Raw genomic sequence first — 16,668 nt, forward strand, 5'->3', positions numbered from 1 at the left:
AATGCTATAAAGAAAGTTAATGAAAAATAAAAAAAATATCAGGTTTATGGTGGAGCAAGGTTGTACCAAGGATTTTAATACTACTCTATTAGAATCCTTGGTTATACCTATGTACACTTTGAGTCAAAATATTAAAGGCACTATTAAGCATATAATAGAGCCGCTGAGTAACAATATGGTGCCTAATTAGTTGAACTCTCTCCATCTACAGCTACGGCGATGGTAAGGACATCTAGTGATTGTGTGTGTTGACTAATGACCAAATTGCCAATTAGTATTTCGAGGGACTGGCCCCGAGTAACCAACAGTCCTCCTTATCTTAATATATATTTACAAAGTTATATTCTATAGTGGATATAAGTTCACAACAAATATAAAGTAGTGAGAAGGCAAGAGATTTATCAATGCAGATACCTATAAAAATGTAAGAAAACCGAGACATTGTGCTATGTATTGCATGAACTACCCTGTTTTAATTTTATGGTATTTTAGAGTAATATTTCAGTTACGGTCATCGGGGAAGCTCGGTCCGACTAATTACCCAAATGTACCCAAATGTCGCCAAATATAGCCGGAATGAAGTCAAATAATGGTCCTAGATGAATAAATCGGACGGCCAATCACTTCTCGACTAGTATTTGGTGTCACAAAGTCACAAAAAATTGGTAAACTTAATTTAATCTGAGTTAATAGATCGAGTGCATGTACCTAACCTAACCTAACCTAACCTAACCTCGACTAGTATTTGGTGTCACGAAGTCAAAAAAAATTGGTAAACTTAATTTAATCTGAGTTAATAGATCAAGTGCATGTACCTAACCTAACCTAATCTATTCTAATCTAACCTAACCTAACCTAACCTAACCTAACCTAACACAACTCAGATTAAACTAAGTTTACCAATTTTTTTTTACTTTATGACACCAAATAATAATCGAGAAGTGATTCACAGCAGGTTGGCAAAAGCAAATAAGTGCAGCACAGTACCTTAAAATTTCTTCTTTTTTGAACACTTCAACCCGGTAAAATTTGGGGAATTGCCAAGTGTGAGGAGGAGTTTATGCAATAATTACTGAAAACAGCACTACCACCAGGAGAGAGATGTAAAGTCTCTCCTCAACTTACGACATGTGCGACTTACAACAACCCAGAATTACGACGGTCATTGTTGTTATATTATATTAAAATATTTTACATTATTTTCGAGTCTAGACGTTTGGTCATAATGTCTAACGACGCCTTACTACAACTTTGGCTGGCACGCTACCCCGTGTGTACAGCATCCACGTTATATCCCACTCAGATTTTGTATTAAAAAGGTAAAAGTTTTACAATTATTACCTGCACTACATATTATTTTCTTCGGTTCGACTTACGACTCGATTGACTTACGACCTGGTCGTCGGAACGGAACCCCATCATAAGTGGAGTTGAGACTGTACTGTATCTGGGAGGATGGGTAGAGCCCAAAAATTTTGAGGTATAACACCATTGTCACCATCCCTCAGACTTGAAGATGGCACTTTTGATTATTTTAATATATAAATACTAGTACATTAAGCTACAGGTAATTGCATTATCTTTACCAATTTCATATGAAGTCTTATGTTTGGCCCAGCAGCCTTACTTCCTTTTCTTGAGCCATGGTAACTTTGAAAGCTTCACCCCAGAGAGTTGTCATTGTTAAATTTCAACTTGACAAATTTCTCCTGGATAGTTTGTAGTTAACACTCGTATATGGCATGTCATTCTAGAATTATTGGTTTGAAATTTTATAGTTTTATCACTTTCCATGTAGAATGGCCCTTTTGGATTTTATCAATTCTGTCCGACTGAAAAATCATATATTTTCTGTGAGCTTTTATTTTCATATTAACCTCTGATTTTTCTCTGGTCTTTCCCCGACTCTTTTAGTACAGTACAGTATTGCTGCATTGATAATTAATTGATGCAGAAACACATTTTTTCATTACCTATACTATTTGTAAAAAAAAAAAAATTTGTACCGTAGTTTACAAATCTGGAATCTTGCACTGCATACACTCGGGTCTGACAACTTTTAATTGTTAGGCAGTTTCAATAGCACATTCACTTTGCCCATTAATGGTATATTTTTAAAGATAAAAGTTTTTTCGTTGTAGCAGTACTGTGAACATCTGAGGTTTATATATAACTACAGGTGCTCCTCTTCTTACGAAATTTCAGAGATACGAACAAACCTGCCCATGTGTCCAATTTACTATTTATACATTAAAGTACAGTATTTACTGTTAAAGTCTGGTAAGATATACTGTAAGATTAATATGCTATATTGTATTTATTATTGGGGTATAGCAGTACAGTAGATACTGTACTTCCAACATTTTTTCTTTTTTTTTTACAATACCCCTGTACTATGTTCGTATCTACAAGAGTAGAGTTGGATTTACAAACAAGCCTCAGGAATGTAACTCGTTTGTAAGTAGATCACCTGTACTACCTCTGGCAGGTAGTTGAAATGTTTGAGGAAAAACCAGTATGTCTTAGGCTGCTGTGAGAGTAGGATAATGCAGCTACTGTATTGTGGATAGGGATGTCTTTATCGTGATGGTTCAACATAAGTTGTCACTCATATTTAAGACTTGGAACTAAGTGTCATTTGATAGACTTAATTTTCTTCTTCAAGGAACAGGTATTCACACCATTTTGCTGATGAGACCCTGATGCATTTCTTTCCTCAGTACGGATAAAGATGGACTTGAGGAATGGGTGATGTTGGAGCTGCAGGGAGACTTACAGTCACGAACCCAGTCAGAAATGCAAAACAAATTTATTGGGGATCTTCACTTTACCAAAGAGGTACTATGTAGTTTGGTGTGACAATATTTACCAACACTTAAGTTTTCAATGCTGGCAATATATTTTTTATTACCATGTATACATAAGATTGATGATGTGTGGTACTGGTATTCAGTGTTAATTTAAGGCTATACCTTAGATTGGAAGTTTTTGTTGTGCAATTTCAAAAATTAATAAGTAAAATTGATCCAGTAGGCATAGAATATTGTCTTAATAATGCCTATGTGATTCAGTATGTTGGTAATGTAGCAGTTATCTGAGTATAGTTTTTAAAATGTTACTTTTTAAGACAATACACATACAGGAGGCCCCCAAGTAAGCTGCTTTTTATTTCGTGGTCCTCTGTTATTCGTGGATGACACCTTGGATGCACCCAAGAATGTCTGTGGGTAGTTTTAAAGTTGCCAAGCAGCAGTGTCAAGCGGTCTTTTGCCGCTTTAAAACCTGGCGCTCTTTTCTCCTCCTTGGAGATACAGGTCCTCTCAGGCATCCTCTTCCAAAAGAGACCAGTCTCATCCACATTGAAGACTTGCTTCAGTGAGTAGCTCCCTTGCTGGATAATCCGTTTGAATTCTGGCGGGAATGTCTCGGCAGCAACCGTATCTGAACTGGCAGCTTCACCAGTCATCTTTATGTTGTGGAAGTTAAAGCGATGCTTAAATCGTTGAAACCAGCCTCGGCTGGCCGTAAAGGTCTCTTCCTTCGATCCTTCACCCTCTGGCCTTATGCTGGATAATCATAAGGCTCACAGGAACATTGCGTTGATTCTGGTCCTCCATCCACATTGCCAGCATCTTTTCCACCTTCTCTATCATGGTGCTTCTAGTACGAGTCGTCTTAGTAGCACTCAGAGAAGAACCACTTCCAGCACTAACCTTACTCTTGTCAGCGTTGGTCCGGATAGTACGCACCTTTGTGGGGGTTAGACCAAGCACAGCGGCTATGTTCACAGCACGTTCCCCTTTTTTAAATCGGGTTAATACATCCATTTTTGTAGCAAGGGCAATGGTCTTACGTTGCCTCTTCATTACACTAGCATCAGTCGCACTTGATGAGCACTTGGAAGCCATTTCGAATGGTTAGAGTACAGTTTTAGAGCAAAAGCACTTATGATGTGAAGTCGTAACAGAGTCTGGCTTGGCTTTACTTGGGGATGCCGTGACGTTTCGCGAGTGAGGGCAGCGAGCTGAGAGAGCGTAGCGCGGCCAGACAAGAGCAGGTGATGCGCCGTAGAAAGCAGTCCGTGACAACGCAAAACAACGTAGTATCGAATCACCGGTACGTTAAACGAATTTTTGGTCTCTAAAGTTCAGCGATGTAGTACCGAAACAAAGTTAAGCGAGGACTTACTATAATGGGAAAATACTCTCACAAAGAATCAGAAATAAATTTATTAAAACTCTGACAGTCTACCCCCAAGTCTGTGCTTTATTACTTTATTAATAAAGCATGGACTTGAAGGTAGACTGTCACGTTTTTAATAAATTTGTTTTTGATTATTTGTGAGAGAATTTTCCCATTATTATGTATTTGTATGTGTTGTGTCTACACACACACACACACACACATATATTTACTATATAAACAAAGGAAATTACTGTCTCTACAACGAATGGCTCCCTGTCCTCGCAGCGAAAATGCCAGCAACTGTAAAACTACCCACAGACATTCTTGGGTACATCCAGAGTGTTATCTGCGAATAATAGAGGACCACGAAATAAAAATCGGCGAATTTGGGGGCCCCCTGTACAGTATTTTATTTTATTACTGAATAGAGTGCTTGCCACATTAGTGCATTGCATATCTTGACATTCTGGTGCCAGTAACTCATGTAAATTGTGATGAAAATGTGGAGGAAATGGGACAGTTAGCTGATAACAGCATGGGTGTATCAGGCTGGCTGCACAGATCTTTCCCAAATGGCAGCATCCCTATTGTCTGACACTTGATTTAAATGGTAAAATTATTATTGTTTTTTCTTCTTTTTTTGACAGTCATGAAAAAAAAATTATGGTGGAGTATCAGAATTAAAAATGGTGATGAAAAAAAATGGTGGCCAAAGGGTTAGGTTTAATTGAACTTTCATGTCTGATGCATATTTTGGAAATTTCAAAATACAGGTCTTCAGTGGCTAAATGAAGGACAAAATTGGCTCATGGCAAAATAATTTTAACTTTGATGTTGGATTATAAATTGCCATTTTTACAGGAAATGGATAGACATTTATTAATTATGTACTGTACAGTATTATTTTTCTGAACAGTTTTTAAAAACTAAATTTTAACATTATCATCCACAGGGTATTCCAATTCTAATCATTGGCCACCACATATTATATGGCAAATTACAAGACTTAGACAAATGCTATGCGGTTATGAGAAAGACAAGAGTAGACAATAAGAAGAACATGAATGTGGAAGTTGATGGCTTAGAAAACTTACCAGAAGATATTCCTAGAGAGAAGCCTTGTGTTGAGTACACCATCAGAGCAATTGTCAAGAAGAAACTTCTCTTTAAAACTAGACCAAAACCAATTATAGCAAGTATGCAAAATACAAAATAGAATTGTTTAAAAGATATTTTTATATCCTTCATATTGTAAATAAATTGTATATTTTTTATTTATGTGTGTGTTTTATCCTACTCCTGTGTGAAATTTATAAATGAAAATACAAGTGTATATGACTTATGAGTCATACTCCACTGCCAGTTATATATTGTACTGTACTGTGAAAAATGCCCAAAGCCTCACTCAAGAGGTGAGTGTAATCAGGGGTGCGCTGGGGCCGGTTCAGTCTGGTTTGCCTGAACCGGTTGTTAAATTTTGATTGGATTATCGTACCATTCATTGATTTTTTAACAAATATTTAGCAGTCAATAGAAATTAATCATGTAATGGTGCAAGAAAGACCTTATTTTCATTACCATTAACAACTATATGTTACACCAAGTTTATATTGATATATTTATATAGTATCACAGAATCACCTGGAAACAAAGCTAACTTTTATTTTTTTTCCACAAGAACCGTACATTTTAAATAAAACCACTGAAGCGTGGAATTTTCATTTCCTGCAAGTAGTTTCTATAGGAAGCTCCCTCAATGCAGTACATTCCAGAACAATTCATTCATGAAACCTACTTCAATCACTGCCAACATCTTCCCCACTTACCTGACTGCAAGATAAGATATATATATATATATATATATATATATATATATATATATATATAGTAAAACCTCAATTAACCGACCACATATGGAGGGAAGGGTCCGACAGATAATCCGAAAGGTCGGTTAATAGTACATAAGTCTACGGAAATAAAACATACATTTTCAAATTACCTTTCCCTAACCTACCTCATTTAATTCCCTCTATTCATTTTTGTTCAATTGCCATTCATATTTCAATAGAATTTGCTTTAAAACATTAACCACTTTAGTAAATAAATATGAACCAGCACAGAAACCGTGAATAAAAAATGGAAAAGTCAAAGAACATGTCATCACAAAAATTGTGACCTAGTCCCAAGTTGCTGATCTGACTTTCTATCTCATTTACACAATTACAGGGTCTCAATTGCTTCTCTTACTATTGACAACACAACATACATATATTGTTTCTCACTCTTGATTTTTTTTTCATTTTTATTTCTTTATGGTTCTTTATTACTATTATTATCATTATCATTATTAATATTATTACATTATCGCCCCCCAGGCCCTGATGTGGGTCAGTGACCTGTGCCAGGGTGGGCTAATCCCTGTAATTTTTTTTTTTCTTTTTAGGAGTTCGGGATTGACGATTAATCCGAGGGTCGGTTAATCGAGGTGACTTGAACCACCTAGTTGCTAGGCGTTACTTATTTATCCTGTACACGGCGCAATCACTGATGTTTGGACTCGAAAATACGTAATTTGACAAAATTTTGGTACAACTTCGGCGGTCGTATGGTTTCGGTTAACGAACTTTTCGGTTAACGAATGACCTTCTGGAACGGATTGAATTCGTTGACGGAGGGGTCAATATATATATATATATATATATATATATATATATATATATATATATATATATATATATATATATATATATATATATATATATATATAATATATATATATATATATATATATATATATATATATATATATATATATATATATATATATATATAATATATATATATATATATATATATATATATATATATATATATATATATATATATATATATATATATATATATATATATATATATATATATATATATATATATATATATATATATATATATATATATATATATATATATCCCGACTTACGACTGCCGAAGTCGTACCAAAATTTTGTCAAATTACGTATTTTCGAGTCCAAACGTCAGTGATTGCGCCGTGTACAGGATAAATCAGTAACACCTAGCAACTAGGTGGTTCAAGTCACATGACATGACAAAAATTCATTCTGGTGACTGTTTGACAAACTTGCTTTTTGAAACACAATTGGATCATGGATGAAATATTATACTTACTAACCACTGGTACATTTGGTGAGTACAGTGTATAATTGTTTAGGCAATCTCTCATTGATCAATGTAAAACAGTGTCCCTGCCTTGGCATGAAGACAGTCCCCAGTCAAGGCAGGCTTTACGAAGGGTAGGTATTTATGGAAAAGTATATCTCGCAAGTTACTTGATGAATGACTCATGTCATAAACTTTATTTTTATTAAATCTTGATTTACATGTGCATTACTGGTGGATACACTCACCTGCATGCACACTCATACACTTTCTCTCTCTTAACATTCATTTACAATAGTGAACCACTAAGACGCCAGGAAATAAAAAAAATCTTAGTTCTTTGTAGTTCAGGTTAGAAGAGCATTAACCTTTTATGGATCACTGAAAAGTATGAACTATAGGCTAACATTGAGCTTCCTTCAACATATGTTAATATGAATAGGAGCTGTAAAATACATTTTTCATTGTAGCATTAATGTATAACTGAAATTGTATATTTTGGGCATGGTAATCTATATTTAACTGTGTAAACAGAAGTAATTGACACTTTAACATTGGTACTAATTAATTTTTTTTACAGTGTATCCCAAGCATAACCTCAATCCAGTTATACATCCTATCACAAGTATGTGCTTCCTTTTAATAATTTTAAAACTCTTAATGAAGCATGTGTAAAAGCTGTGTCACACATATTGTTACCGTATACTGTACCTCAAAATCATTTCAATTTTGCTTTATTATTGAACCTGGACAAGACCATTTCTCTCCAGGGTGCATATAGAAGAAAATACACTTTCTTCTTTTTAAAGGCGCTATTTTTGGTGCTATGTAGAAAGTTGCACACTATCTCCCAAGTGGAGAATGAAACAAATATTAGCTTTTTAAAATTTAACTTAAAAAAGTACCACATAAGGTTATCACTTTCTTTATTTAACAAAGAAAATATGATAAGCAAGGATTTTACTGAATATTTACTGCATGCTAATTTATGCAGTAAAGGCTGTTTGCTGTTCTTAGGGTGATAGTTTTGTCTATAAAAACTGGAAAAGGCTAGATTAATTCTTCTCTTAAATGAATATTTCCATGAAGTTACCTAACTTGTACAGATCAACATTTCATAAATTTTTCATTTCTCAAAAGTTGTGTACTACACTGACAAGGAAGTCTAGCAAATTTTTCTTCTAGAGTATGTGAAACTAAACTAAAAATAGAAGTTTTTGTTTATCTACAGAATAAATGTCTCTTCTCTATGCTAATTTTATATGCAATTTTACTACTGTGACTGGTCTTGAATATATAGCACCATCAATTCATGCAAATCAGTATAAACTTGCAATACAGAATATTCAACCTTACTTCAATGAAAGTACATGTTGTCTTGTGACCATGTATAGTACAATACAGTACAATACTGTACTATAATATTATGAACACATCTGAAAAAGGTTTTCTGTTAAGAACCATCTAATAAATGTCAAGAAAGACATCTTCTATTCATTATGTTAAATATGTTCCTGAAGATAATGAACAAATGCTATGCTCTGTTCACCAGGGAGTTGAACATTTAACACTTACTGTACTACCTTACTTTATATACTGTATGGCACACACAGTCTAGTAAAATGTTTAATTACAATATAATCACACTATGACTGCCTACTATTTAGAATGAAAATTAATTTACATTTCTTTACAGAAGATTTTTCCAACAATTTGGAAATCAGTCTTCAAGGGGTAACTGCTTTATATACATATGTGCAAAACTCCACAATGTTAGGAGACTAAGAGAGATTATATACAATCTCATTGTAACAACACAAACAACAACAGTGCTAAACAAGTTAGGATATATGGTGACAAGAAAATCTCAAGAAAATTTAATTTGATATGAACATTTTACACTATATTGTCATTGTCATATATTCAAGTACAGGTATTTTATGGACAAGTTGACATTATCACCAAATATTTACAAAATTTAATGGCACATTACATGTAGTAGATCTATACAATAAATTACTCATACTGTGCTGTGCTATTACTACAAAATGTCTACAATGGCACTTTACTGTAATAAATTCTAGAGTAACTTTTATAACAGTTAAGTAATAAAAACTCTGTGCAGTTAGCAGATAATATGTGCATCCTTTACTGTTTGACAGCAAACAAATGAGGGATAAAGCATATTATAATCCAATTATGAGAAGATGTTATAATAATACTGTACATTATACACATAACTAGTAGCTGAGGCTTTGTGAGCGAGCCTACATACTCTGTGAGGACAACTAATGTGAATGACAGGCTAGGTTCAAAGAGTCATTGACTTTTCATAATGTACGTCTACTCCATCTTTGTGCAAGGTGAAAATAATAAAGTACTACTATATACAGAACTTCAATTCATAGCACATTTTTACAGTACAGTACCTTCAATAATTAATCAATGCTGAGTAAATTTTTCATAGCCTCTTCGAATAGCTAATAACCTCTGCAACCAAGCCTGTCGTGTGTGTAATGCTTGTTGACAACTCAAATCCAACATATTTCTTTGGCTTTATTGTTAACTTTAATAAATCCTGCAAACAATAGAAAAAAAATCATCTTTACAGTACAGACACCTTTATAAATAATTAGAATGTATTATATGAACCACAGTCTGCCTGAAAAGTGATAAATTTTTCATGTGTATTGCTGGAAAAGTTAAATAAGTAGTGTTAAGCAAGATGAAGCAAGGAAGGAAGACAGTTTGGTGCACAAGATTCTATGACAACAAGCCCTGAAGAAAACCCTGGTCTTTAGAAGCAGCTATACCATATCCATCACTAATATATATATATATATATATATATATATATATATATATATATATATATATATATATATATATATATATATATATATATATATATATATATATATATATATATATATATATATATATATATATATATATATATATATATATATATATATATATATATATATATATATATATATATATATATATATATATATATATATATATATATATATATATATATATATATATATATATATATATATATATATATATATATATATATATATATATATATATATATATATATATATATATATATATATATATATATATATATATATATATATATTTGCATTGCATTTTCACACAAGTGTTAAACTGTCAGTTTATAAATATGGTCCTTGGCTATAAGTATGAATGCATAGTACAATGGTGGCACACAGCAGTGTAACATGAATATTACTTTGGTTAAGAAATATAAAGATTTGTTTTTAAATCTTACATTGCTTTGCAGATATTTAAAAATTAGCAATATCCACAATGTTCATGTTGTTATATAGAAGAACTCAATCACGTCTTCTATAACAAGCAATCAACAATAAGGTTAATTGCATTTAAAATATAAATGCTGTAATGTCAACTTCTGGCTTTAAAAGACATAGAGAAAGAGAAAATAGTTTACCTTTACTCATGCTTACAATGTTAATTGCAGATTTTATTATTGTTTTCAAAGATCTGGACAATGCTGAAGTTCTTTATCTTAGTTTCTAATTCTGAACGTCACAATATATGTGTACAGTATTACTGTACTTGTTGGATATTTAAGAAAAAAAAAGTTTTTTTATTAACCTTAAGTAAGAATGTTAGGATTTTTCTAAAATTAATCAATCCAATACAGTATGTACCAATATCCTAATTATGGCACATGATTTCTATTAATACCGTATACTGTAGAGATGTTAATTGATTCTTTTATACAACTGCAACAAACTACTTTTAATTTACATAAACTACTATGAATTTCTAAAGCACAGACTGATACAGTCTACTGTATTCTATTGCCCTTATAATTGTACAGGTGCTCCTCCACTCGCAAATGAATTACGTTCCTGAAGCTTCTTCGAAAGTCCAGTTGTTCGTAAGTCTAACTTTACTCTTGCAAATATAAACATATTGCAAGAAATGAAAATATAAAGGATGTACAGTACAACCTTGAAATCTGCCAGGAAACCCCCCTCACTAATGATGGTCATGTCTCTGAAAGTTCATAAGTCAAATATTTGTAAGTAGAAGAGCACCTGTATATAATAATAAAATGGAGGGCTAGCATTTATTTTTATTGCTGAGGAAATGGGTAAAATATCTACAAGACATATTACTTCCAAATACAGATACTTACCTCTTTGGTAGTGCCCATGATGGATGCAGTGCTCAACAACAAGGTACACAAGCTAAGCAGACAATGTTCTATTGTCAAATTACAAGCAATGACACAATGCAGTCTTTTTCACTTAGCAAATCCAGATTCTGATTTGGATTCAGTAGTTGTATCATAAACGAGAGACAAATCCTGTGTGGAGTCTCATCTCTAATGCTTATTCACTCAAACCCACATGTTGTTAGTTTATATTGTAATCCACCCACAGTTTCCTGCAAATTTAGGGCTTTGTAAAAAGGAGGAGAGTGGGAATCCAAGTAAGAGGTTAAATATCAAGGAAGTGCCTGTAATGTTTCCCAAAATAGGATGCACAGCCCTCATAAAAAAAAAAAAAAATTAACAAGGACAATCTCTGAATGCTTCCATATGTTACAGACTATGGGTGAGGAAGGTCTTCATACTGTACTTGCACCTTGTAATCAAGATTGATGTGAACCAAACACCTATTTCTTTATTATATTAAGGTCAACTCCAATCAATGTCTTTTTCAGCATTGTTGTTGGTACTGTACAGTACTTTATACATGAAAAATATATACACTGTACAGGGTATTGTAGTTTATTTTTTTAAATACAGTACCAGTAACTGTCTTAAAAAAAAATGAGCCCTCAGTCTGAGGTACGACATTTTAACCTCAAACGTGCACCCATTCTATCAACTGAGCAATAACTACCCAACTCCCATGTTCACTGGCCACACTCCATCATGACAACAATACTCAGATAGTTGCCAAGAGAATTTAAAAAAACAGTTACTGTGTTCTCTTTACTAATGGGACTTAGAGAATATTGTAGAAAACAAGGATAACAATAATAATATACTGTATATCCAAAGTCAAATACAATAAACCCTTATAAATTTGGAGTAACCGAGGTGAGGACCAGTCTAAACATAAATACAGGGTATTCTAAATTTGGAGATGGTCCCATGAGAACTTAACTTTTACTTTTTTTTACTTTTATCTTCTTCACCATTGATCGGCTCGTAAACCGCTTGGGCGATCGGTCATGTCTCTGTTACTTTTTTTTTCTTTTATCCTCTTCACCAGCCAATGCTTAATTATCTGCAGTGTCTAAAGAGTAAATGATATATACAAATTACAAATAATGTAGTTTGCAATTTTTTGTCTAACACGCTTAAGTGGCTTTTTAAACAATACCCATAGGAATTACTGCGCTATAAATTCTTGCACATATATATGGCATGAATCAGATAAAATGAAACAAATAACAAAAACCATATTCTCAACTGAAGCTAACAATTATGACTGCAAAGTCAGTTAGATATATGACTCAGTAGAGGTATGGACTACAAATTGTCTGTGATGTGGGTTTACAGTAAGAGATCTAATTAACCAGATTTGATTCATTTGACAGAGTGACCCTGAAACCTAACAAGGCCTCAAGGCAAACACTGTTCATGGAATCTGATGATCCAGTGCCCAATAGATTAGTGCAACTTGCTATTAAACTACAAGCTTCTTTAAGGGGAGCAACAGAGAGGCTGTTTAGTGGTTAAAGTTCTTGCAGGTCACTTGTAACAATACACAGGTCATAAAAATATTTATCCCATTAAATCTTATCCATAGGATTGAAGTTGGAAAGTGTTGACAGTCCAGCTGTGCAGAGAGAACTGAGGATAAGTTAGGATATTGCAAAATGAGCAGAACATGTTTAAAAAGAAAAATGGTAATTTACACTTAATTTCACTCTGAATTTTGAGACAACTACAGGAACCTGGCTTGAATTCTGCTTCACACAGTGAGAAAGGATGTAATTCACCATTGCTTACAACAAAAGATTGCATTCTAGCATACCCTGCTGTCAAGCATTGCACACCTCATGGCCAATACAGTCTCTCTCTGTGAAGTGCTTGGCTATACTAATCTCACAGGAGTCTTGTAAGAATCCACAGGCCATAAAAATACAATGAAGAAAATAATAAGAACAGTGTTCAATCCCACACTCAGTCAGTTGGAAAGGGGAGAGGATAAGCTGAGAAATGTATGTATATAAGAGAGTTATTTTTAATAATTTACCTTAATGGTTTGCATGCTGTTTTGTCATTAAATATCAAAACATAAAACTCTGACCTATAAGTGTCTGGCAAATATCTTACTTTGATAGCCAAACCAATGGCTGTAATTCTTCAACAAATATTTTGAGTGTTGCCACTAGCAAATGATACTTGACAGTTAAGAGAAAGATGGTGGACTCTGTTAAATAAAACTTCTTATTAGTACTTATCACAACAAGTCTATCAAAGGGCTTTTGAGATGCACGCACACACACACACAGACACACACACGCACACATGCATGCACACACACATGCACGCACATACACACACACAGGGGATCCCCGGGTTATGAACGGGTTCCGTTCCTGAGGACGTTCTTTTGTCAGATTTGTACGTAAGTCGGAACACATGCTATGTGCATACTGTACTGTACTTACAGAACAATGTTTAAAATCCCACTATATCATAGCCTAAGTCCTTATATACATCTAAAATCACTTAATTTAAGACAAAGGAAGAAATAGAATGACAAAATACAGTAAATGAAAGTAAAAAATAGGTCATCAGGTAAATAAAATACTGTACCTACTGTAAATTTCAAGTTTAACCCCGTTCGTATCGGTGGGCATTCGTAAGTCGGGGACCCCTTGTATGTATATAGGGTGATCCAGAAAAATGTGCCTACCTCCTTCCTTGCCTGTTCCCTGAGATGCTGTGAGTTGGAGGGAGGCAGGCAGGCAGGGAGGGAGGCAGGCAGGCAGGCAGGGAGGGAGGGAGGGAGGGAGGGAGGGAGGGAGGGAGGGAGGAGGGAGGGAGGGAGGGAGGGAGGGAGGGAGGGGAAGAAGGCAGGGAGGGAGGCAAGGAGCAGACAGAAAGCAGGCAGGGAGGGAGGCAGTGAGCAGGCAGGCAGGGAGGGAGGGAAGAAGGCAGGGACATTTTTCTGGGACGCCCTATAAAACCTCCACTAGGTAAGACCTGTATCAAAGGTTTTATATTTGTACTAGAAAGATGCATTGAAATGTTCATTTACATTTATACACATTTCTAGACAATGTAAAATACTGGTACAGTACAGTATTATGATATTCAATCAATTGTAATCAGGATATAAAAAAAGATGTTAAAAATTAAATCGTAAATCTTGGAAAATTTATAATAGGTTTACTTAATTAGGCCAACAGAGCAGTACTAATGCTGAGATAATTTTTAAGGCTCTTTATTTTATTAACAATATTCCTTAACCCTTTCATAGGACCTTGCTGACATGAGCAAGTTGGGCCCACAGTACGACTGGCATATTTAGTGGCAATTGATTGTAAAAAAATTAGACAATGTACCGGAAATTTTATTTTATAACCAAGGTGGAAAGAGGGGCCTGTGTATGTCCACATAAGGCGGGGAAATTAGGCATCCAGAAAATCCCTAACCCTACAATGGACGAGTTGACGGTTTTGGGCAAACACAAGAAATACACTCTGCCATGTTTGTAGAGTGATACGGTATATATAATTTGTAATAAAAGTTCAAAGTCCTGCTATAATAGTCGAGATAAGTTTATTTATCTAGAAACAGGGCCACCATTTGCAATGACGTCACTAGTTTCAAACTCATCGCTGCAGTCAGAGGTACTGTAGTAGAAAGGGTGGCCTCTTCAGACCCCAAATACCAGGTAAGTTTTAAGGGTGGTTTTTTTTATGGTCTAAGTCATGGACATTTTGTAAGTGAAGAAGTGTGCCATGAAGAGCAGCTTCAACCATAGGTTGGATGGATATATGAGTGATAGGGGTTGGGTGTAAATGGGACTGCCCAGTATGGGTAAGTTTTAAGGGTGTTTTTTTATGGTCTAAGTCATGGACATTTTATAATTGAAGAAATGTGCCGTGAAGAGCAGCTTCAAACATAGGTAGGATGGACATATGAGAGATGGGGGTCAGGTGTAAATGGGACTGCCCAGTATGGGCCAATAGGCCAGCTGCAGTTTCCTCCATTCTTATGTTCTTTTTGGACATAAAAAACTCCCAGGTTCACACCAGTTCAGCTGTCATGTACTCTTATCTGGTAGACTTTCTCTTCTTTTTTTTCAGTGCATTTACAGAGTATATCAGCACTAGATGGAGATAAGAGTAAATTTAAAAGTAATGACATTGTCTGGACTTTATTTTGAGAATGCCTGGTGCTAGTTAACATGACAACATAGTGTTGTTATTGTTTGATGATTCACTTATGGATATATCGTCATTTATATTAATTAATGGGTAAAATTTTACTTTAACTACCATAAGTATTTTGATGTTTAGATTCGAGATTGGCTATAATGGATAAATTTTAAATTTTGATCATCCCTGGACTTAGACATGACAACTTATGTTTTTTCTGATGGTTTGCGATGTGTTATGAACGATTTAGACCTTCATTTATATCGGAAATCACTAGTTTTGAGTTACTACCCCCCCTTACCGATGTATGTTAAGCTAACCTTATAACTCATCATAACCTAACCTAACCTAACATATGACCTGTATATTCCTATGCGATCAAAAATGTTTTGCGACAGAAATCCTGTAGAGATAAGTGTCTTATTGTTTAAAGTACTTAATCCCATAGTTAGAATCTTAAGGTTCCCCAGATGACCAAAACCATAATAATACCAATATTGTTTGGAATGATTATACTATGAAATTTGTTGTCTGGGCAGCTAATATCCATTGAATTAGTTTTTGTGCTTAGTAATATTTATATACAGTGAGTTCTGCTATAACGCGTGTTTTGATAACGCGATTTTGCTCTAACGCGATTTATGAATAGAGGAACGATATTTGTATAACGCGAACGCTTGTTTGCTGTAACGCGATTTTTGCTTACTATTTCTCCAATTTTGTGGTATTAACTGTGAATATGGTAAAGAAGAATATCTCCAAGAAGCGTTCTGGTGATCGAATTCCTGGTGATGATCGTAAAAGAAAGGATATAACACTTGAAGAGAAGCTCGATGTTATCAACCTCAAAATCACCCTTCTCACCCATCAAGTTATATTCATATTTTTTCA

At 34.3% G+C, this 16,668-nt stretch overlaps 1 protein-coding gene across 1 annotated transcript; it reads left to right on the forward strand.

Annotated features, from left to right (window-relative positions):
* Nucleotides 1-268: 268 nt before the first annotated feature.
* Nucleotides 269-5,459, forward strand: LOC121877468 (chromosome transmission fidelity protein 8 homolog). Its single transcript, XM_042383235.1, has 3 exons — nucleotides 269-424; nucleotides 2,721-2,838; nucleotides 5,138-5,459. Exons 1-3 carry the CDS (start codon nucleotides 405-407, stop codon nucleotides 5,399-5,401), a joined length of 402 nt encoding a protein of 133 aa, XP_042239169.1. The 5' UTR covers nucleotides 269-404; the 3' UTR covers nucleotides 5,402-5,459.
* Nucleotides 5,460-16,668: the final 11,209 nt, after the last annotated feature.

Source organism: Homarus americanus, unplaced genomic scaffold, assembly GCF_018991925.1.
Source record: "Homarus americanus isolate GMGI-L3 unplaced genomic scaffold, GMGI_Hamer_2.0 scaffold33468, whole genome shotgun sequence".
Taxonomy (NCBI): Eukaryota; Metazoa; Arthropoda; class Malacostraca; order Decapoda; family Nephropidae; genus Homarus; species Homarus americanus.

Excerpts from the sequence above, each read along its gene's own strand:
- LOC121877468 (XM_042383235.1), top strand. The coding sequence starts at position 405 with ATGCAGATACCTATAAAAAT. Across the intron at positions 425-2,720 it reads ATGCAGATACCTATAAAAAT|TACGGATAAAGATGGACTTG; the intron begins GTAAGAAAACCG and ends TTCTTTCCTCAG. Across the intron at positions 2,839-5,137 it reads ATCTTCACTTTACCAAAGAG|GGTATTCCAATTCTAATCAT; the intron begins GTACTATGTAGT and ends TATCATCCACAG.